The 22500-nt window shown below is 35.5% G+C and overlaps 3 protein-coding genes across 4 annotated transcripts in view; 2 read left to right on the top strand and 1 right to left on the bottom strand.

The window, feature by feature from the left end:
- The window catches only part of LOC144974239 (neo-calmodulin-like), an 8778-nt gene extending 7861 nt beyond the window's left edge, over positions 1-917 (top strand). Inside the window, exon 5 of the mRNA XM_078917156.1 lies at positions 738-917. Within this exon, the coding sequence (XP_078773282.1) occupies positions 738-784 (47 nt within the window). The 3' untranslated portion in view covers positions 785-917. The remainder of the gene's footprint in view (positions 1-737) is intronic.
- Positions 918-13718: 12801 nt separating this feature from the next.
- Positions 13719-22500, bottom strand: part of LOC144973720 (palmitoyltransferase ZDHHC4-like) — a 22078-nt gene continuing 13296 nt past the window's right edge. The window contains exons 2-6 of the mRNA XM_078916551.1: positions 18118-18256; positions 17333-17406; positions 15988-16298; positions 14841-15094; positions 13719-14311 (exon numbers count right to left, since the gene is read on the bottom strand). Of these exons, the coding sequence (XP_078772677.1) occupies positions 13835-14311; positions 14841-15094; positions 15988-16298; positions 17333-17406; positions 18118-18246 (1245 nt within the window). The 5' untranslated portion in view covers positions 18247-18256 and the 3' untranslated portion in view covers positions 13719-13834. The remainder of the gene's footprint in view (positions 14312-14840; positions 15095-15987; positions 16299-17332; positions 17407-18117; positions 18257-22500) is intronic.
- The window catches only part of LOC144973719 (delphilin-like), a 66124-nt gene continuing 63950 nt past the window's right edge, over positions 20327-22500 (top strand). The window contains exons 1-2 of one of the 2 annotated variants that reach the window (XM_078916549.1): positions 20327-20383; positions 21658-22054. In XM_078916549.1, coding sequence (XP_078772675.1) covers positions 21682-22054 — 373 coding nt within the window. In that variant the 5' untranslated portion in view covers positions 20327-20383; positions 21658-21681. Of the gene's footprint in view, positions 20553-21657; positions 22055-22500 lie in introns of both variants that reach the window. The other variant, XM_078916550.1, reaches the window with a different exon arrangement.

Below are 22500 nucleotides of genomic sequence, written 5' to 3' on the forward strand. Positions count from 1 at the left end.
ACGAGATGATCAACAATATATATATATACAGTGAGAGAGAGAGAAAGAAAGAAAGAAAGAGAGAGAGAGAGAGAGAGAGAGAGAGAGAGAGAAAGAGAGAGAGAGAGAGAGAGAGAGAGAGAGAGAGAGAGAGAGAGAGAGACTGAGAAACAATCTGCGAAATATGTCCTCTTAAGAATTAAAAGGTAATCAAGGGGTCTGAGGTTCTATTCCCAGTTGAGACTTTCTGGGATGATAATATTTTCTAGTGTTTTTTTTGCTCTTTCTTTGTCTGGCACTGTGTCATAGTCACACCTAGATATAGATTACAGTAAGAAGACGAGAGAATTAAAATGAGGCTAAGGAATTGGATTCAGTAGTCTGATGTCACGCCGCCCGGCAACGGCGGCCATCTTGGTTCTAAACAAAGAAAATCATTACTTTTTATTCTTCATGCTGGCTAGCTAGAACTTTTCATATGCCTTGTGGTCAGAATGTGTAAAAGTCAAAACATGATCAAATTTATGTTTTTTTTTTCTCCTCTGGATACGCTTTTATTCTCGCCGGAGAAATATTTCATAAGGGCGTCCGCCATTGTTCCGATAGTTTAGAGCCAGTGTTACTAAGTTACCATGCGTCATTACGAGGGAAGTGACGTTACGACTGTTGAAGCGTATTGTTACTCGTGGGGTACTTAATTATTAAAGATAAAACATAAACACAAGATGTTATATTTTATGTTCTGCTTTCTTCTCCAGATTTCCTCAAGATTCAAAAAGAATTCAGCGAGTATATGGCCAAATAGCCATCCTAGGGGCAAGAATGACATTCAAGCATAGTGTTTTTGTCTTTTATGATGTGCTAGTTAAATGTTAAGAAATTAAGGAGTAGGCACCGGTGTAAGAGAAAGAACTGAACAAGTGTGTATGAAAGGTGCCAGACAAAGCAAGAAAGATAAATACAAGAAAAAAAACCATCCCAAAATATCAGTTGACCAGTCGAGGTCGACTGATTTATTGGGACGTTTATTTTTTCTTGTATTTTTCTTCCTTGCTTTGTCTGGCACCTTTCATACACACTTGTTCAGTTCTTTAGTTAAAAATAAGGAGGCAGGCACTGGTGTATGATAAGGATCTGAAGGAATATGTATGAAACAATGGCGGGGAAAGTAAGAAAGATAAATACAAGAAAAAACCATCCCCAAAAAATCAGTCTACCTCGACTAGGAATCGAACCTCAGACAGGATCACCGGTAATCAGGAAGTCTGAGGTTCGACCCCTAGTCGAAAAAGATGATTTTTTGGAGATGGTGTTTCTTGCACTTTTCCTTATTGCTTTGCCCGGCAGTGTTTCATACACAATCCTTCATATCCTTATCATACACAACTGCCTGCCTCCTAACTTTTACCTAAAGAACTTAACAAGTGTGTATGGAAGGTGCCATACAAAGCAAGAAAGAAAAATCCAAGAAAAGTCGAGGTCAACTGATTTTCTTTGATTTTTTTTCTTGTATTTTTCTTCCTTGCTTTGTCTGGCACCTTTCATACACACTTGTTCAGTTCCTTATATTACACCGGTGCCTGCTCCTTAATTTCTTAATTTTTAATTGCCGGCAGTGTTTCATACATTATCTTTCAGATCCTTACCATATACACCAGTTCCCGCTTCCTAATTTGTAACTAACACATTTTTGGGACGGTTTTTTTTCTTGTATTTTTTTCATTTTTTTGTTGTTGTTGTTGTGCCTGGCACTGTTTCATACCCATCTTTTCATTTCTTATCACAGCAATGTGCAATTTGCAACATGGACGTATAGGATTTGAATTATAAATTAATTGCTTAACTCTATCCTTAGAATTTCCCCCTAAAATAAAATTCACACCCACCTAGCACAAAAATAAAATTTTCTTACTGAAACAAAAAAATTAACAAGTGAGCTCTACAATACAGTGTTTAGAATTTATAGATGTAATCAAAGCATTTTTTTAATTCTGTGATTTACAAGAGAAATCAGAATGAGAAAATTGTCGGTTACATCGTAACGAATGTGACGATTTTCCTATGGGGGGTAAGGAGAGGGTTAAAACGTTAAACAAATGTGACCATCGTCTCAAAACGGTATTATGTCGAAACGAACCATATGCTTAAAAGCCGAATTAAATGTTAAACCGGTCAAAAATATAAATTGTTGGCATTAGCATCCTAAAATATGGTAACCATTTTCCTCAATAAAACATACAAACTCAACACAAATTTGATATTTCTGAATATAAATTCAATTTTCAACATCTTAACCATCCCGTTTTGAGGTGAAGGGTCACAAATAATAACCCCATTTACATCGAACATTCCATGCATCAACAACAATTTGGGATCCACCGCCTCCAACTGGTCACGTGATCCAGGTGCTAAGAATTGAGGCTAAAATAAAATATATTATGCAATTTGGATTACTTTCAAATGGTTTAATAAAGAAAATTAAAAGAATATTTTGAAACATCAACGAACTCAATTTTCTTTTTCTTTACATTAAAAAAAATCACCATTTAACTTTGATTGAATTCACATTTTGTCAGCATGATATCAGATTGGGCTCAGCGGTCGCAATTAGGATAAAAGTTATGATTCACAAACTACAAAGTGTGCTGTAATTCAGAAATGAGTTATCCTTTTTGTGTTAGGAAGATATCTGTGGAATAAGAATTAAGATTAAGATATATATATATATATATATATATATATATATATATATATATATATATATATATATATATATATAAATATATCCCTCTTTCTTTCTCTCTCTCTCTCTCTCTCTCTTTCTCTCTGTACATGTCTGCGATTCTCTCTCTCTCTCTCTCTCTCTCTCTATCTCTCTTTCTCTCTCTCTCTCTCTATATATATATATATATATATATGTGTGTGTGTGTGTGTGTGTGTGCGTGTGTGCGTGTGTGTGTGTGTGTGTGTGTAAGTACGTGTCTGTCACCGACCAGATCCCTAACTAATATATGTCAATCACTTACTTTGATTTTTAGAAAAAATAGATTTAATCAATTTGTAAATGTAATTATACGAAGAGATACAATCTCGTTTACTTGAAATCTTTTTTATTTTATTTTTATATTGAACAATCTAATTAATTGAATTGAGAAATATATATATCTATAGTTCACCATTTCTCTTTAGAAACGTTTACAGTAAGATAGAAGTTCCCAGGTAAAAGTATGTTGTTTTGGTTATGTTGCCGATGCCAGACTTGCAGGTAAAAACAGTTCGGCGAATACCTGAGTGCCAAGGATCTACCCACTCCCCACTCCTCCCATTTCCTTCTGTCAATCCGAGTGCCGAACTTTGTAAGTGAAAGCAAGGGTATGAAAACAAAAAAAATCATATGATAAATATTCTCTCTTCAAAGTGCCAATCTATCTGTTACTCTTCAAAACATCCCCTCTTCAGATTGTCATTAATCTCTACTTTTAAAAACTACGATAATTTTTTAATTAACATTATTAATATCAAACTAATGAAGAAGTATTAGAGCAAGCTGAAACTAAAAGGTTACTAATATGTACACTAAGAAAAAGACAAATGCAATATATTTAGGGCACCTAAATCGATATAAATGTATAGATAGTATGCGCTTGGCTAAGAAGCTCACAACATTGCCATCCGGAAGTACAACTGACCAACACACAAAACGTTGTGTAACCATGAACTTTTATGGTCTGGTTAATACAGTTAAGTGAGAATTACTCATAAACGTGGATGGCAAAAAACAATAACAAAGACCCGAGTGACGTCAACTTCATTCTATCTATTGAAAAGCTTGCTCTCACAAGAAAGATAAAAGGTAAAAAGAGTAAAGGTAGACCAAGAAAAACATATTTGAATAGTTTGAACAGTTGGGTGACAAAGAAAGAGAAAACTAATATTAGTTTATTGATGTTATCTGATCAGAGAGATGAATGGCGTACCATGATCAAACGATCGATAGAGTCGCTGTGGTGAAGTGGTTTGGTCTTGGACTAGCAGCACAAATTAAAATATGTCCCAGGTTGGAGCCGTCCACTAGGCACTTCAAAGATAAAAATTAGCATTTATATAGCGCAATATCCACTAAATGTGCTCAAAGCGCTTTACAAGGGGTCCCTGGCCAACAGCAACACTTGCCATGTATGATGGGACACGGCGTCTGTTAGGCTCGAACCCAGGACCTTCCGATCCAAAAGCGAGTGTCATACCAGAAGACCACATTGCCGAACAATAATAACTTAATTTATAGCCCTGACACTGACCAAAAAATGACGTCAAAATGCCAGTCTTTGGGCACAAAAAACAAAACAAATCGTGGGTTGTATTCAATAGTTCAACCAATGGCCACTTGTTTCCATGAGCTCGACTAACGACAACTCACTAGGCGGTGCAAAAACCAAATAATGACGTCAAAATGCCAGTCTTTTTGGGTTTCAGTGTCAGGACGTAGCCATCGTAATGTTATAGCCTGTCACTGAAATCCAAAAGGACTGGCAGTTTGACGTCATTATTTGGTTTTTGCACCTCCTAGTGAGTTGTCGTTAGTAGAGCTCATGGAAACAAGTTATTTCATTGGTTGAACTATCGAATACAACTCACGATTTGTTATCTTTTGTGGCAAAAGACTGGCATTTTGACGTCATTTTTTGGTCAGTGTCAGGCCACAACTTTACGAAGGCCACGGTCAGGCTAGAACTTAACGATGGCAACGGTACAACTCACAAAACAATATGTAACCTTAAACGTTTACATCTGATTAATACAATTTAGTGAGAACTACTTATAAAGATGGGTGGTTAATAACAACAACAAAGAGTTAAGTGATGTCAATATCGTTCCTTCTATAGATAGTATGCAGATGACGTCACTTAGGCCTTTGTTATTGTTTTTGCCATCCGCGTTTGTGAGTTGTTCTCACTAAACTGTATTAACCAGACTATAAAAGTTGATGGTTACACAGAGTTTGTGTGTTGGTCCGTTATACTTCCGGATGGCAATGTTGTGAACTCCTTGGCCAAGCGCATTCTATCTATATTTCTTCCTCCTTTCCTCTATCTATCGATGGAACGATCTACTGATCTACCTCCTCTCTATACCCCACCCACAAAAACCCATTGATACGTTGCCCTTCCAATCATTCCCAACATATGCATCATTGTCTTACACAACATGAGTACGCCCCCCCCCCCCCCCCCCCCCCCCCCTTTCCCCCCCCCCCCCCCCCAAACACACACCAACAACACCACTTTTCCACTATATTATAATATCAACTGCGTGCACCTTTATTTACTCACATTGCACATCGTGTACACATTGCGTTCGCCTTTTCCTCCTGCCAATGATATTTCTATTTTGTTTTTTAACACACCTGTCCGTGTCTTACATAATCAGATTGTCTCCAAAGTCAGATGGTTTTCTTCTCTCTCTCTCTCTCTCTCTCTCTCTCTCTCTCTCTCTCTCTCTCTCTCTCTCATTCTCTCTCTCTCTCCACACACAACAAATCGCTTTCGATCTTAATTATGGATAGTATGCGCTCGGCTTAGAAGCTCACAACATTGCCATCGGGAAGTATAACGCACCAACACACACACATCGATGTGTAACATTGAACGTTTATAATCTGGTTAATACAGTTTAGTGAGAATTACTCTTAAACGCGGATGGCAAAAACAATAACAAAGACCCGAGTGACGTCAAACTCCATTCATCAATTCTTTTACCAGATCAACTGATCACCATTTGAATAATATATCTTACATTATCATCTTATGTTGGCATAGGATGACTGGCAGTTTTGAAGGGGTCTTGATTATAATATACTTCAGAATGAATCAGAAAAATTTGTCTTACAACTTTCGGACCACTGACAATCCCGATCTGAACTCAATCTTACCTTAGCCATCGTTAACTTATAGATAGAATGCGCTTGGCCAAGGAGTTCATAACATTGCCATCCGGAAGTATAACGGACCAACACACAAACTCTGTGTAACCATGAACTTTTATAGTCTGGTTAATACAGTTTAGTGAGAACAACTCACAAACGCGGATGGCAAAAACAATAACAAAGGCCTGAGTGACGTCATCTGCATACTATCTATAGCCTGACACTGACCAAAAAATGACGTCAAAATGCCAGTCTTTGGCCACAAAAGAAAACAAATCGTGAGTTGTATTCAATAGTTCAACCAATGGGACCACGTATTCCCATGAGCACTACTAACGACAACTCACTAGGCGGTGCAAAAACCAAATATAATGACGTAAAAATGCCCGTCATTTTGGGGTGCAGTGTCAGACTATAACATAACGATGGCTACGGTCTTACTCACTCCTGGCATTTCTGGCTCATCAATTTACTTATATTTTTGCTCTGTATCCATCAACTAGAATAATGCACTTTAATCAAACAGAGCTGGAAGGAGTGAGAAGGGGATGGGGGTGGGGGGGGGGGGGGGGGGGGGAAGGGGGTCCTTAGAGTAAAGTCAGACAATGGATCAAGAAACAATGGGTGCAATTCCGATCATCAATAAAGAACTCGAATAAACACAGTTTTCTCTCTCTCTCTCTCTCTCTCTCTCTCTCTCTCTCTCTCTCTCTCTCTCTCTCTCTCTCTCTCTCTCTCTCTTTCTTTCTTTCTTTCTTTCTTAAATGCACACAGATGCAACATCATTATTTTAACTTAATTAACATTTCTATCACTCAAAAAATTACCCAATGCCCCAATATTGTTCCATTAATTCATGCGTTCATTCTTACTCCCCTTAGATGCATTATCTGTCCTGATCCATACCTTAGTTTCCAATATCCCCTCCCTTACTACTAAACATTCACATCCACGCGCGAGGACTCACGTACAGCGATACCCGATATACACAAAACACACACGCGAACCCACACATACACAAAATAAGTTCATACACTTATACACCTACTAAACTCTCTCTCTCTCTCTCTCTCTCTCTCTCTCTCTCTCCCTCTCTCTCTCTCTCTCTCTCTCTCTCTCTCTCTATATATATATATATATATATATAGATAGATAGATAGATAGTATGCGCTTGACTAAGAAACTCATAACATTGCCATCCGGAAGTATAACGAACCAACACACAAAACTGTGTGTATCCATGAACGTTTATAGTCAGGTTAATACAGTTCAGTGAGCATTACTCATAAACGTGGATGGCAAAAAACAATAACAAAGGCCTAAGTGACGTCATCCTCATTCTATCTATAGATCGTCTGCGCTTGGCTGAGAAGCTCACAACATAATTCATTCTATAGATAGAATGAAGATGATGTCAATCAGGTCTTTGTTATTGATTTTTGCCATCCGCGTTTATGAGTAATTCTCACTAAACTGTATTAACCTGACTAAATATTAATCGACCAAAATTACACACAGTTTTGTGTGTTGGTCCGTTATACTTCCGGATGGCAATGTTGTGAGCTTCTTAGCCATCCGCACACTATCTATTATGGTGATACAAAATGAAGTATATTTTAACTGTTTTACTTTTTTTGATATTGTCTGAAGAATGGTTTTAGGCCGAAACGTACCGTTTTAAAATTTATTCTTAGTTGTTCTTTTTAAAAACTTACATTATTTTTGTTTTACTTAACTGCATACCACCAATTATTGCGAAGGGCAATTGGACGAAGTCAGTAACTTTTTCATTTGATGTAGATAAATAAATAGAACCACTACTCACTCACGACTCGCTCTGCTCCAAGCGGCAAATTGACACTAATTTGGCTAACAGCAGATGGCATAGAGCGGTTCCGAATAGTGAATCGTTCAGCTGAAATCTGAAATTATGCTCTCTGACCATCCAGACAGCTCTTGGAATGGGAAAACGTGATTTCAGCGATCAAATTCACGGATTTCCTAATTAAAAACGAATCAAAACTCTATTTCGCTGCCTTCCCGGAAATGGAGTTTTCCGGTTGTAAAAATGAGATGAGTTCTGTACGTTATTTTTATCTTAACAATTTATAATTTGACCTTGTAAAAACAGAACCAAAAAAACGCACTAGATCTAAATTACAGTGCGTTATTTTTGGTCTGATCATATGGAACTCAGATTGTGTTCTGTAGGGGAATTGGAATGGGGTTGGGGGGTTGGGGGGGGGGGGGGTATGGGTCCGGGATTCGAATCCCACTGTGGGCGCCGATAACTAGAGTTCTTGGAATAGGCGCTTCATTCTCATTCTATGACAGTGATATTTCTGATGATAGTGAGGATGGTGCTGATGTTGGGTGTAGTGATAATCAGAAATGATGTTGATGATGATGATGACAATAATAATATATATAATAATAATAATAATAATAATAATAATAATAATAATAATAATAATAATAATAATAATAATAATAATAATAATAATAATAATAATAATAATAATAATAATAATAATAATAATAATAATAATAATAATAATAATAATAATAATAATAATAATAATAATAATAATAATAATAATAATATAATAATAATAATAATAATAATAATAATAATAATAATAATAATAATAATATAATAATAATAATAAATAATAATAATAATAATAATAATAATAATAATAATAATAATAATATATAATAATAATAATAATAATAATAATAATAATAATAATAATAATAATAATAATAATAATAATAATAATAATAATAATAATAATAATAATAATAATAATAAATAATAATAATAATAATAATAATAATAATAATAATAATAATAATAATAATAATAATAATAATAATATGTCATTGTTTCTTTTAGTACAAGAACAAAAATAAAAAGACGCATTCTATTATATATATATATATATATATATATATATATATATATATATATATATATATATATATATATATATATTAATGAAAATTAAACGAAACCTATAATATTAGTTCTATAGAGATTTGAATCACGTTCTCAGTGTTCAATTAAAAGAATGTATTCTATGATCGAATACAGTTTCGAAACAAATGTGACCTACTGTTATTATGTCGGGGTGGTTTAGACATAAAACCAAATTTTTTACGGTACTAAAAATGAAACCCGTTTTTATTTTAAAAAATACCAAATGAATATAATAGCTTCAAAAAACAAAACAAAAAACAATAGAAAAAAACAAACAAACAATCCCAACAAAAAACAAAATAAAAACAAACAAACAAACAAACAAACAATCCCAACAAAAAACAAAACAAAAAACAATAAAAAAAAAAACAAACAAACAATCCCAACAAAAAACAAAACAAAAAACAATAAAAAAAAAACAAACAAACAATCCCAACAAAAAACAAAACAAAAAACAATAAAAAAAAAACAAACAAACAATCCCAACAAAAAACAAAACAAAAAACAATAAAAAAAAAACAAACAAACAATCCCAACAAAAAACAAAACAAAAAACAATAAAAAAAAAAACAAACAAACAATCCCAACAAAAAACAAAACAAAAAACAATAAAAAAAAAACAAACAAACAATCCCAACAAAAAACAAAACAAAAAACAATAGAAAAAAACAAACAAACAATCCCAACAAAAAACAAAATAAAAACAAACAAACAAACAAACAAAAACAAACAAACAAAAAAAAAAAACAAACAATCAAACAAACAAACCAAACTAAACAACAAAAAACAAAACAAACATGGAACGTTTGGAGCTCAAAAACATTCTTCAGCTAACAACAAAAAACAAACAATGAAAACATAAATTTATACATTACAAAAAAAAAAAAAAAAAAAAAAAAATAAACAGATTGATTTTTAGTGGTGTATTCATGTTTTAAGTTCTTTCCTTTTTTTTTCTTAGCTGAAGAGGGATTTTGAGCCCGAAACGTTCCGTGTGTGGCATTTTTGTTCTATTTTGAAGCTTTTATATTCATTTTTGTTTATTACTTTTTACAGTCCACAGCTTCTAGCAGCCTAGTATCAGTTTATTTTATGATTTTTTGAAAACAAAAGACAGTCTCTTAAAAAGATGATCTACAAGGGCTGTCCCAGAAATAAGGTAAGTAGAGCCATATCTCCTGAACCAATGGTGATATTCGAAATCTGTAAACCGGAGATTAAAGATAATTTTGTTGTGCATCAGTACTGAACGTTTCAGCATTATTGATAAACAAGATTCTGATCTGCATAAAAACAAAGATGCCTACTCCCATAACTGAGTGGTCCAAAGAAGTGTATATCTACACTGAAACCCTTTATGAACCGATCTAACGCCTTTTTGGCTATATTTAGACACAATAATTAACTTTTTAAAATCCCCTTTATTCATCCTTAAGGGAAAATTTTTGTTTAGGGTCTATCCTAAGAGAAGACCGGAATGAACCCAGGCGTTAGCCGCAGAACAGCGCCGCAATGTGAGTTAGGGCGAGGTGACTTGCTCAAGCCCACACAACGACGAGGCTTGTAGTCGAACTCGGTACCTTTTGGGTACGAAGCAAAGACCGTACCTGCTGAGCCACGCTGCCCCCTTGGATTGGAACAAGAATCGCTCTAAACAAATATCGTGATATTTCTTAATCAAATCCAAATTTGTTGCCGTCATATAGCAGGGGGGTGGCTAAATTGGTTGATTTGGTGTCTGGCACAGCATCCATCTTTTAAAAATGGATTACAGCATTAAAAATCAAACAAACTGAGAAATGATATATACCGCCTCTTACTCATTTTTTCTTTCTTTTTTATTTGCACATTATAGCATGTTTTAAGTAATTTTATTCTGATTCAGGCACCACCTTATACTGTAAGCATGCTACGCCACTGATCATAAGTCACTTCCGGGGAGAAAAATAGCAGATTGAAAAGAAAAAAAAAACCCGAAAAGAGAGGCAGGGGAGACAAACAATGTATAATTACATGAAGATTGAAGAATCACAGTTACTTACCATGAATAAATAATCGTGAACTGCGAAAAATTATATTGAATATAACAAGAAATGAAGTGAGTAGAAAAAGTGCAGGAAGACAAAAGAAAATATTTTTAAAAACTTTGCGGCAATGAGGTTTCGAACTCACGACCCTACTGTTACGACAACTGCGCCTGGCCGTGAGAGGAACGCTCTGCAATCGACTCCATCCCTACACGATGTTTGGAAAAGTATGAATGAATATCCGTCGCTTACTTTTCTCCGAGGTCAGGATTGTCACATTGATGTAGACTATCTAGTTATGCCTTTGTTGACTATCCAATGTATTTCGCTTCTTTAGATAATCATCATCATCCGTCGTGGCTTGTACTCTTGAGCACGTTGCCGGTCAGCTGTCTCCACGAATCACGATCCTCTGCGGTGCGCATGAAATCTGTTTTGCTTTTAAAATCACATTTGGCTATTCTTAGGTTATCTAAATAAGTCATTCTTTGACTTCCTCTAGCTCTCTTTCCTTCGATCATCCCTGATGTTACCAACTTTTCTATTCCGTCTCTTCTCCACACATGTCCCAGAAACCGTAACTGCCTCTTTCTGATGGTATCGATCAATATTCTTCCTTTTCTCACCTTCTCCAACTCTTCCTCGTTCGTATACCTGTCTGTCCATGATAGCCTCAACATTCTCCTATACACCCACATCTCAAATGCCTCTAACCTCCTTGTACATTCTTTGCCAAGCGTCCATGTTTCACAACCGTATAAAAGGGTACTTATAACATCTTTTCACTACTTTCATTCTGGTCCTCAACTTTAGGTTGTTGTTTGACACAACTGGTCTTTATAAAAGGGGACGCAAATTAAAAAACAAAAAACAAAACAAAAAAACAAAAAAAAAAACAAAAAAAAACCCAAACAAACAAACAAGAAACAAAAACAAAAACTAGAGCGTTTATATGGCGCAATATCGACTAAACGTCTTTACCGCCATTTAAAAGGTGTACATGGCCAACAGAAACACTTAACTTAACAGGCGATATTATAATTATTTCGGACAGACACAACGTTGTTAACGGACAGGTACTCATTTTACACCTGAGTACGGTGAGAGAAAGTGAGTAAAGAGCCTTTTCCAAGGGCTCAACTATGCGCCGAGTGAGGCTCGAACCCAGGACCTTCCGGTCCGAAATGAGAATAAATAAACTGATACAAAAGAGCAGACACATATACCAAGATGGCATTCACAAACATAAATAAATTGGTATTTTTATTGCAACAGAGTGAGTAGCTGAAGTACATAGGCATTGACTTTTATGTGACTAACATTGTCAGGCTGGTAATATATCGAGAGTAAAGTTGACCAAGAGATCAAGTCCAGGCGTATGAAATTTAAGTTTTTAAATAAAAAGACCAATAAACAAAAACCGTCCCTTCAATAAGTGCGTTTAATTAAACTTAAATTTTTTAAGTTAAACTTAAACTTAAACTCTAAGCATCATATTCACGTAGCCGTATAACCGTTTGGAAACAAATGGTCACAATCGTTTTTGGTCCATTTAATTAGCATTTTTATGTTTTATAACAAACTGTAATAGCATTTACATATTATTTCACACAATGAAATTAAATCGATTACATTCATACATTCATCAATAGGGAATGAGATTAGCGGAAGAGTAGCGTCCCTTGATTGGACGTCACCCATAGTCACCGGCGGAAAAGTTATTAGAGATAGAACGTCATGTTGGTTGTGTGCACAACCACCATGACGTTCTCTCTCTAATAACTTTTCCGCCGGTGACGTCACAGACTATGGGTGACGTCCAATCAAGGGACGCTACTCTTCCGCAAATCTCATTCCCTATAATATATTAGACACAATGGTGTAAGCAAATACTTTAACATTTGATGAAAACATCCAGTTGTAAGAACTTAAATCCTATTGACAACGTAGTAAATAAGCTGAAAGTATATTTACATTATTGCTTTAATATACACGTATGTTACGATTCAATACAATTAAAAAAATGAGCTTTTATAGATCGTTCGAAGATGACGTCACTCAGGTCTTTGTTATTGTTTTTTTTTTTTGCCATCCGCGTTTATGAGTAATTCTCACTGAACTGTAATATCCAGACTATAAACGATCATTGTTACACACAGTTTTATGTGTTGGCCAATTATACTTCCGGATGGCAATGTTGTGAACTTATTAGCCAAGTGTATTCTATCTGTATAGCGCATTATTTACTAGATGTACTCAAAGCGCTTTACAATTGGTCCCTGGCAAACAGCAACATTTAACAATTGGGACGGGGTATGACGCTTGTTAGATGATATTACATTTTTTTCAGACAGAGACAACGCTGTTAACGGCCGTGTACTCATTTTACATCTGAGTACGATGAGAGAATGTGAGTAAAGAGCTTTCTCCAAGGACTCAACTATGCGCTGAGCGAGGCTCGAACTCAGGACCTTCCGATCCGAAAGCGAGTGTGATACCACTAGACCACATAGCCGCACAATACAACACAAAGTATTCTCAATTTGAACATAGGTCTGTTTTATGGCCATTGCGATTCTCTTCAGAAACCAGTAGATAAACTTAAAACTTAAATTTGAGCTTTTATACACCACAATATACACTAAACGTGCTTAATGCTCTTTTCAAGGGGTCCCAGCCAACATCAACATGTAGCATGAGACATGACACCTATTAGGCGATATTACAAATGTTTCCCGTCAGTAGTGTTTCATTCATCTTGTTTTGTTGATAAAGGGAAAACCGGAAACGTCCATTTTATCTTTTTTGGTATATTAAATAGAAGCTTACATTTAATTTCACATTGTTATTTATTTCTTCCAGCTTCGAGCAGCAACATTTATTACATTACCAAATATATTTGTAGGACATAAAGTATGACATCTACTCATTTCTTCCGTGAGGAATCGGACTTTTTCGATGTTGCTTTAATTTCAATTTAATGGCACAATAGTCCAGCCTTGGAAATAACACCTCCTTGACATTTACAAGAAATCCTCTATCGTAAAACATGTCCAAGTCCTTTACAGTCTTATTCTGACTGTCTCTTGAGGAAAAATTCGTCTTTGAATTGCTACTATGTTTTGAAGAATACATAGAAGCTTGGGCGATTGTAAGTGGAGCCTGACTTTTAACCTGATTCTGGTTCAAATCCTCTTTATGAGCGCGGTTATCTTCCTGACCTTGAACTTTTCCATTCTCCGTATTTTGCGATAGCAAAGCAACCTTGTAACGCTCGTTAGTCGTCTGGTTATTCAAGATGAGCATCACGTGATAAAACATCAATAGACCAATCAGCACAAAGAGAAGTATTAGTGACGTCACTAGAAGGGTACCGATTGGTTGATGGAGAAACAAATTCTGGAATGAGAGAGAAAGAAAATAATTTCACAGACGCGTAATATGAAGCTGTGACAAAATTTCATTTTCGTGTCGTGCTATTGTTAGCTTTGCTCGAGTAAAGTTGAAAATTTAAAATTAAAAAAAACCCCGAGAGAACCAAGGATATACCATTGCGAGGTTTCAAATTCTCGGAGCATAGACCTAAATGTGACAAATTAGAGAATGGACCTCCAGATTATCTCTGCTTTGTCTGGCCCTGTTTAATGTACACATATTTATCCGTGGATAGATCACACGGTAGAGTCACGCTCAAACTTTTAACGCTCAAGTTGCTCAAAAAACCTTACAGATATATCTCTAAGTTCTGCATTATTTGAATAAGAAAGAGCTAGTTTTTGGGTTTAAGAAAATACAATCTGACCTTTTTCTAAGACTTCACATACTGTGTTCTTTAATAAAACGGCAGTATACTTCCGGATGGCAATGTTGTGAACTTCTTAGCCAAACGCATACTATCTATAGTTGTTTGGATTCAAAGTCAACCTACCTCAATAAGACTATAATAAAAGTTGATAGGAATGTGTTTCCCATTGCTCTCATCCAATGGCAGACTTCCCTCCAAGAAGCCAGAATGTTTCGCCACCAATACCAGAGCCTCCGTGCCCCTGTAAATACCGTGAGCCACCATCATCTGAAGGCTGATCAGGAATAGGACGAAATAGCGCAGGTTCCCTCCGCCTACACAGTTGTTTGTCCACAGGCAGTGGTGGTCAAATCGACAGACGCAGTAGCCACACATATCTGGAAAAAGATGGAATCAGTCGTAATTTGTTACTCGCCATGTCAAAACGGTATTTTGTGAGGATGAGGTAGAAGTCAAAAGTGCCATCTTAAGAAAAAGGTGGTATATCGGAAAAAACAACAAATTTTATAGGAGAGCCGAAAAAACCTACAATATAACAAAACAAACAAACAAGCAAACAAAAAAAGCAACAAAAACAAAAAACAAAAACAAAAAACAAACAAAAAAAACCCCCAAAAAACAACAAAAAAAACAAAAAACAAAAAAAAAACAAAAAAAAAAAAACAAAAAAAACCAACAAAACCCGAAACCAAACAAAACGCCGTTGGCTCCTTTTCCTTTAAATCAATCAAGTCGTATATCTTATTTTGGTAATAAAACATTTATTTTTGACTTAGGGTCACAAAATCCTGATAGAAAAATGAGAATTTGGCTCAGAAATTGAGTGTCAATAATTCAATTAGACCCATTACTGATATGCCGTTATCATATGCCGGCAGAAATGTTGAATTTGTCGTCAAAAAATATGGAACTTGGGTAAAGTTTTCATACGTTCAGAGTTCCAAAAACTAACATTTTATAATTCTGACTATTTGAACTTTATATTTATTTTTCGGCACCTGGTCCACAGTCATACAATACCATTTTGATGTATTCCATCTTTAATGTGTGAAAGGGTTACAGAGACACGATTAAGAATATGAGGAGAAAAATTATTATGGTATTGATAATAATGGTTATTAAGTCGGTGGTGGTGGTGGTGGTGGTACTGTTTGTAGTGGTGATGATGGTGATGATGATGATGATGATGATGATGATTATGATTATGATGATGATGATGATGATAAATTAAGAGAAGGGGAAATTCTCACTGAGTTGCTTTATTACTTACTGCAGTGTTTAGATCGGGCAGGTTTGAGTTGCTTGCAGGTACGACAGTAGTTTCCCTCCATGAACATGACACCATCGGGCTTGTAAACCAGATTCCAAACGGACGCTTCAAAGCTGGATGAGATCCTGCCAGGATCTGACACACAACTCAGGTAAAACGGACCAAGAGTCAGAACGAGCAAGATGATGGGAGTCAATAGGATGTGGCACTCTCCTGGCTTGAAGGCGTATAATATTGGAAGGATTTCTACGATGTATACAGCGTTTCCTAGCAACATGAGGAAGATACTGAGAATTTGCACCAATGGATTCCTGGAAATTGTAAACATAAACGAATTTTACTTTATTCATCTTCAAAGGGGCAGCAGCCTCTAATGGTTCTCACACTACTGTGTTATGACGATCGACCCAATCAGCAAAGTCCGGTCCGCATTCGTGCACCGTCTCGAACCCTCCCGGTAGCATCGTCACAACACACCGTTCAACTGGATGCTCTGCCGTTTCGGATTCTTGTCCACATCGGGTACATGTGGGACAGGTGGAAAGTCCCCACTGATGAAGCACACTTGCTGTTCAAAGGGGGATTTGTCTTTGGGGTCTATTCCAAGGGGAAAAGTTGGATAACCCAGGCGTCAATCGCCATGCAGCGCCGCAAAGAAGCTAGGGCGAGGTGATTTGATCAATGCCCCACTTGACAGAGCGGCAGATAGTCGAATTCGGTACCTTTCGGGTACGAAGCAAAGATCACATCGCGGAGTCAAGCTGAAAATTTGTGTACATAAATTTCAATAAAGTTGTTAGACTGCGGTGAAATTTCAGACTTGCATCAGATATGATCCTGTCAGCACAAGCTTCTAAATTTTTCCGGATTCTTTTTTCTTCTCGCATCCGATATGTACAATGTTTGTATTTGGGATTGTAAGTAAGACTTTTTGCACTTTTATGGCCTAGTGTTAAGTTCAAAGAATGACTAATCGCTGAATGTGGGACATGTTTTAATGCTTGCATCATATTTATCTCATAATTCTATTTTGATCTGCAACACTAAGCATAGATTTAAAATCTATAGCTTTTTATATCTGACCCATCGCCTCAAAACAATATTATGTCGGAACGAATCATATGCTTAAAAGCCGAATTAAATGTTAAACTTGTCAAAAATATAAAATTGTTGACATTAGCACCCTAAAATATGGTATCCATTCTCCTCAGTAAAACATACAAACCCAACACAAGTCTGATATTTCTGGTTATGAATTAAATTTTCTACATCTTAACCAACCCGACTTGTTAACCTAATACCGTTTTGAGGCGAAGGTTCACATATCAAATGTTTTGAAACCTACCTGGTATAAAGCAAATGATGAATAGACTTATTCAAAACTTTGTAAAGAGGATCTGGGATGGTCGTCATCATCATCTGCAATAAATGACATGTCAGAAGGCAATCATTGATTATGTATGTCTTTACCAGATCATTTAATGTATTTTTGTACTATGCTCTTTGCATTTCTCCTCCTCCTCCTTCTCTTCCTCCACTTCTTCTTCTTCTTCTTCTTCTTCTTCTTCTTCTTCTTCTTCTTCTTCTTCTTCTTCTTCTTCTTCTTCTACTACTACTACTACTATTACTACTACTACTACTACTACTACTACTACTAACTACTACTACTACTACTACTACTACTACAACAACAACAACAACAACAACTACTACTACTACTACTACTACTACTACTACTACTACAACAACTACTACTACTACTACTACTACTACTACGACGACGACGACGACGACAACTGCTACTACTACTACTGCTACTACTACTACTACTACTACTACTACTACTACTACTACTACTACTACTACTACTACTACTACTACTACTACTACTACTACTACTACTACTACTACTACTACTACTACTACTACTACTACTACTTCTAGTACTTCTTCTTCTTCTTCTTCTTCTTCTTCTTCTTCTTCTTATCGACCAGCGGGCACAACCACAATGTTCATTGTACTGCCAATCTCGGACATCCAGTAAATCGAGCCAGGGAAATATCTTCATCTATAGTTGCAGTTGAGAGATTCAAAAGTATAAAGTAATTTAAATTCTTATTATTTCTTCACCTTTATCACTAATATTCTCATGGCGTCCACAAACTCTCGAATGGGTGGCAACATGTGTGACAGGAGGACAACGAATAGACCAAGTCCAAACAAAAGGATGTATGCCAAGAAAAATTGGAGGATATCCATTTTAGGAAACCTGCGAAATATAAATGAAAAACAATTGATATTTTGATGGGATTTTATATATTCTCCATTCGAAGAAGATACGATTATTACACTCTTTTGCTTTTTGGAATTCCTGACGTGTTACCAACCTCTGCAGGAGCTTGCGAGTGGGCATTGGGAACAAAGTTCGAATTCCAAGACGAAGGAGTGTAAGAATATTTTATTCTGCCACTAAATTGATTCCAAATTCGCCATCTTTGAATAAAATGGCATGTTTAAAAACTTTTAAATGATACTTCTTCTTTCAAGAATCCAATTTTATTGATATTTAAAGCTTGCTAATCTGAGGACATTAGCTATAATTGTAAACTTGATATCACTACGCGTTATTTTTCATGGGGAGGGGTAGAATAATACCCAAGTCATCCTATTTACCCGATTAATACAGTCGTTGTATGAACAATAAAGTTTATTTCTTCTCCTCAACATCAATGATAGATAATAGATTAGTACCAACACGGCCCATATTGATAAAAATGAGGCCGTGACCATTAGGGTAATCTGTCTGGTAAATAAGTGCGCATAGCCTCTGTAATTTCAATTGATCTCTGACATTTGTAACTTCCAAAATACATACAAAGTGATAAGCTAAGCCAAACGCATCGCGGGAATGCCAAAAATATGTCTTTGAAAAGTCACAATAGCGCGGGGGAGAAGGAAATGATGGAACACACTATACCCAAGGGACATGACTTACTTGACTTCATATTCGAAAATACATTCGTGAGTTATCTTTCTTATGTATTCTTATTAGTAGATTTGCCTGGCAGCAATGAATATCATTTTAAAATACTCAACTTATGAAGGTATTATCCACTGATTAAAGATAATAATGCTTACTAGAATGCAACATTTACATACACCTCATGCAAGTCTGGACACAAAATGTGCTATACTATCTAGACTTTGCTTGACTTTTTACTTTAAGGTCAGGTTAAACAGACGAAGCAAAGAGGAACAAATAAATCTATGATATTACCTTCTACATCCAGAAGCCCTTCATCTGAGTCACTTGATTAAAAAAAGGTTGTGAAAGTTTATTTTTTCTGTCCACAGCATGCATCCAATTTTGATGTTGTTAGTGTGTCAACAGTTTTATTTTTGTGCAATTTTAAGTTCAACTCACAATTATATGGACTAATTTTTACTCCTGAGCCAATATTTGCATTAATTACTTTTAACTGTTAAACCAATGTCACGATAAATAAATGATTGGTATGCTTATTTCCAACATTTAAAACTTCACGTAGGCTAGAGTTAAACTGTTGATTTAAAAAAGTGATTTGTAATGAATGATAACTCTTATTAAATTTATGTCGTCCATAAGTTTGAGTGGCTTAAAATAATAGTTTTGAATAAAGATAATTTTAAAAGGGAAGTCTATGTTTTGGCAGGGAAAAAATAGGTTACAAGAACAATAACAAAACAGTCATAAGAAAGTTATGGCTTTAAATAAGTCCTTTCTACTCTTTGTTGACTCTTATTTTCCCCCTTTATTACGACATTAACAAATAGACACTAAGATAACCACGCCTTTCGGACAGTCGTCATAATGTAAACAATGACAGTGATTGAGTAACATAGCGAACTACACAGGTTTTACAATCGATGGTATGTGCATAAGTAAAATACCCACTGTTCTACCGCTTGATAAATAGAACCAACACGTAACACTATGTGTTACCCGAATCATTTACTATATGATCAAGAAAATCGTGTGATAACTAGTCACCCATCTGGTGGTATAAAGACAATAACAATGATCAGAGAGAGGTCGATTTCAATCACGTCATTGTTAATAAGCAACTAAATATGTTTGTCCGAGCACGTGTGAAGGTGTGTCACACATTCCATGTTTTGATTGGTCAAAAATCTACCGGTTAATTAATCCACCAAAACTGCGCCGTATCGCATATTATCGATTTCCAACCACCTGCGTGAGCGGAAGCATAGCATCTTCTGACAGAAGTCGCGTACTATTTCGCTTGTATTGCCTCTTTATTTATTCAAGACGTATTGATCAAAGAACGGCCCCGAAGTCACTTGAGATGAGCGATGAGTATGGGTTGACGAGCAGAATAGAGTGTTATATAGTAAGGTAAGTGCCATCATTGAAATATTTCTCTATAGTGTGGTTTAAGTGTTAAGCATGTTGACAATATAACAACAGGATTTGCCTGAATAATAAACTGTTTAATTCGTCTCAATTTTTGATGGATGTGAAATTCAATTCGTTTGGATATATTATGTTGATATATAAAACAAAGGCAAGTCAAAGTAAACATTATGAAGCTATAATCTTTGAAAAGTATTGAACAAGAAACCATATTATTATAAAACATTGAAAATGGTACAATATAACAGTGCTACTTTCTGCCATCGTTTATCCCGACTATTCACTCAGAGACCACTCACTTCCCCGCCCCCCACACACCCCGGTCTGTCTCATCGTTTTGATTGTTATTGTTATTGATTCACGAAGGGTTTAAGCTCCAAACCGTTTCGTGATTTTTAATCTTTGTATTTATTTTTCTTGAAGCTGCTTTTTTTATTTGTTCCCCCCAAAACAAAGGTGCATGTCTTATAGATGTGTGATCCATTTCCTCAACACAATATTACGTATTTTGGAGTTGTTCTGATGGTGAAAATTGAATGTAAAAATTAGAGTTCTGTTATAAGCTGTCATCATCGACAGTGTATACTAAACTTGAAAAATATCACATTCCGTAATTCAGACCACTACTACTGCCAATACTACTTCTTCTTCTTCTTCTTCTTCTTCTTCTTCTTCTTCTTCTTCTTCTTCTTCTACTACTACTACTACTACTACTACTACTACTACTACTACTACTACTACTACTACTACTACTGCTGCTGCTGCTGCTGCTGCTGCTGCTGCTACTACTACTACTACTACTACTACTACTACTACTACTACTACGACTACTACGACTACTGCTACAACAAGAACAACAACAACTACTACTACTACTATTCTACTACTACTACTTCTACTGCGACTGCTACTACTACTACTACTACTACTACTACTACTACTACTACTACTACTACTACTACTACTACTACTACTACTATCACCACTACTACTACTACTACCACTACTACTTCCACTACTACTACTACTACTACTACTACTACTACTACTACTACTACTACTACTACCACTACTACTTCCACTACTACTACTACTACTACTACTACTACTACTACTACTACTACCACTACTACTACTACTACTACTACTACTACTACTACTACTACTACTACTACTACTACTACCACAACCACCACCACCACCACCAGTACACCTCTTCCACCATGCCATAATTTCTATAATAATATACTTTTCAGATAAACCTTTAAACCCTGTGAACAATGCCGCTAAAAATACTCCAGCGGTGGCCAAAATCGTGCGGATTTGAGATCTACGGCAAAGGGCCATCCTACGTTGTCAGTGTTGAGAAAGGGAGCATCGCTTACCGGGCAGGGTTAGTGCCCGGGGATCAAGTCTTGGAACTAGACGGACGTGACGTCACGGCTATGTCTGCCGACAAGATCAAGGCCCTGGCCCGAACGGGGCCTCAGCATACACCGTCTCTGGAGGTCGTGTCGTGTCTACAGACGTGTGAGATAAAGCGTGACTCTACTGTGGGGTATGGGATGTCGGTGATCAACGACAAGCAACAGCCTGTACGGGTAGGGGCTGTGGACTACGCCGGCCCCGCCTATCAGGCAGGAATTAGAGCTGGTATGCAATAGGGGTGATTTTATTTTGGTATTGTGGTAGCATTAAAATGATATAATATAATATAATATAATACAATATAATACAATATAATATAATATAATAATATAATATAATATAATATAATATAATATAATATAATTATTATAAATAATATAATATAATATAATACAGTATGGTATAATATAATATAATATAATATAATATAATATAATATAATATAATATAATATAATATAATATAATATAATATAATATAATATAATATAATATAATATATTTAATATAATATAATATAATATAATATAATTTAATATAATATAATATAATATAATATAATATAATATAATATAATATAATATAATATAAGAAATAAGGGTTAAATAGACCAATTGGCGTTTAAATACCCTGTAAAGATACATCAAATCGACATGGTAACAAATATGAATC

This window comes from Berghia stephanieae, chromosome 5, assembly GCF_034508935.2.
Source record: "Berghia stephanieae isolate SIO BIC M18660-M18661 chromosome 5, UCSD_Bste_1.3, whole genome shotgun sequence".
NCBI lineage: Eukaryota > Metazoa > Mollusca > Gastropoda > Nudibranchia > Aeolidiidae > Berghia > Berghia stephanieae.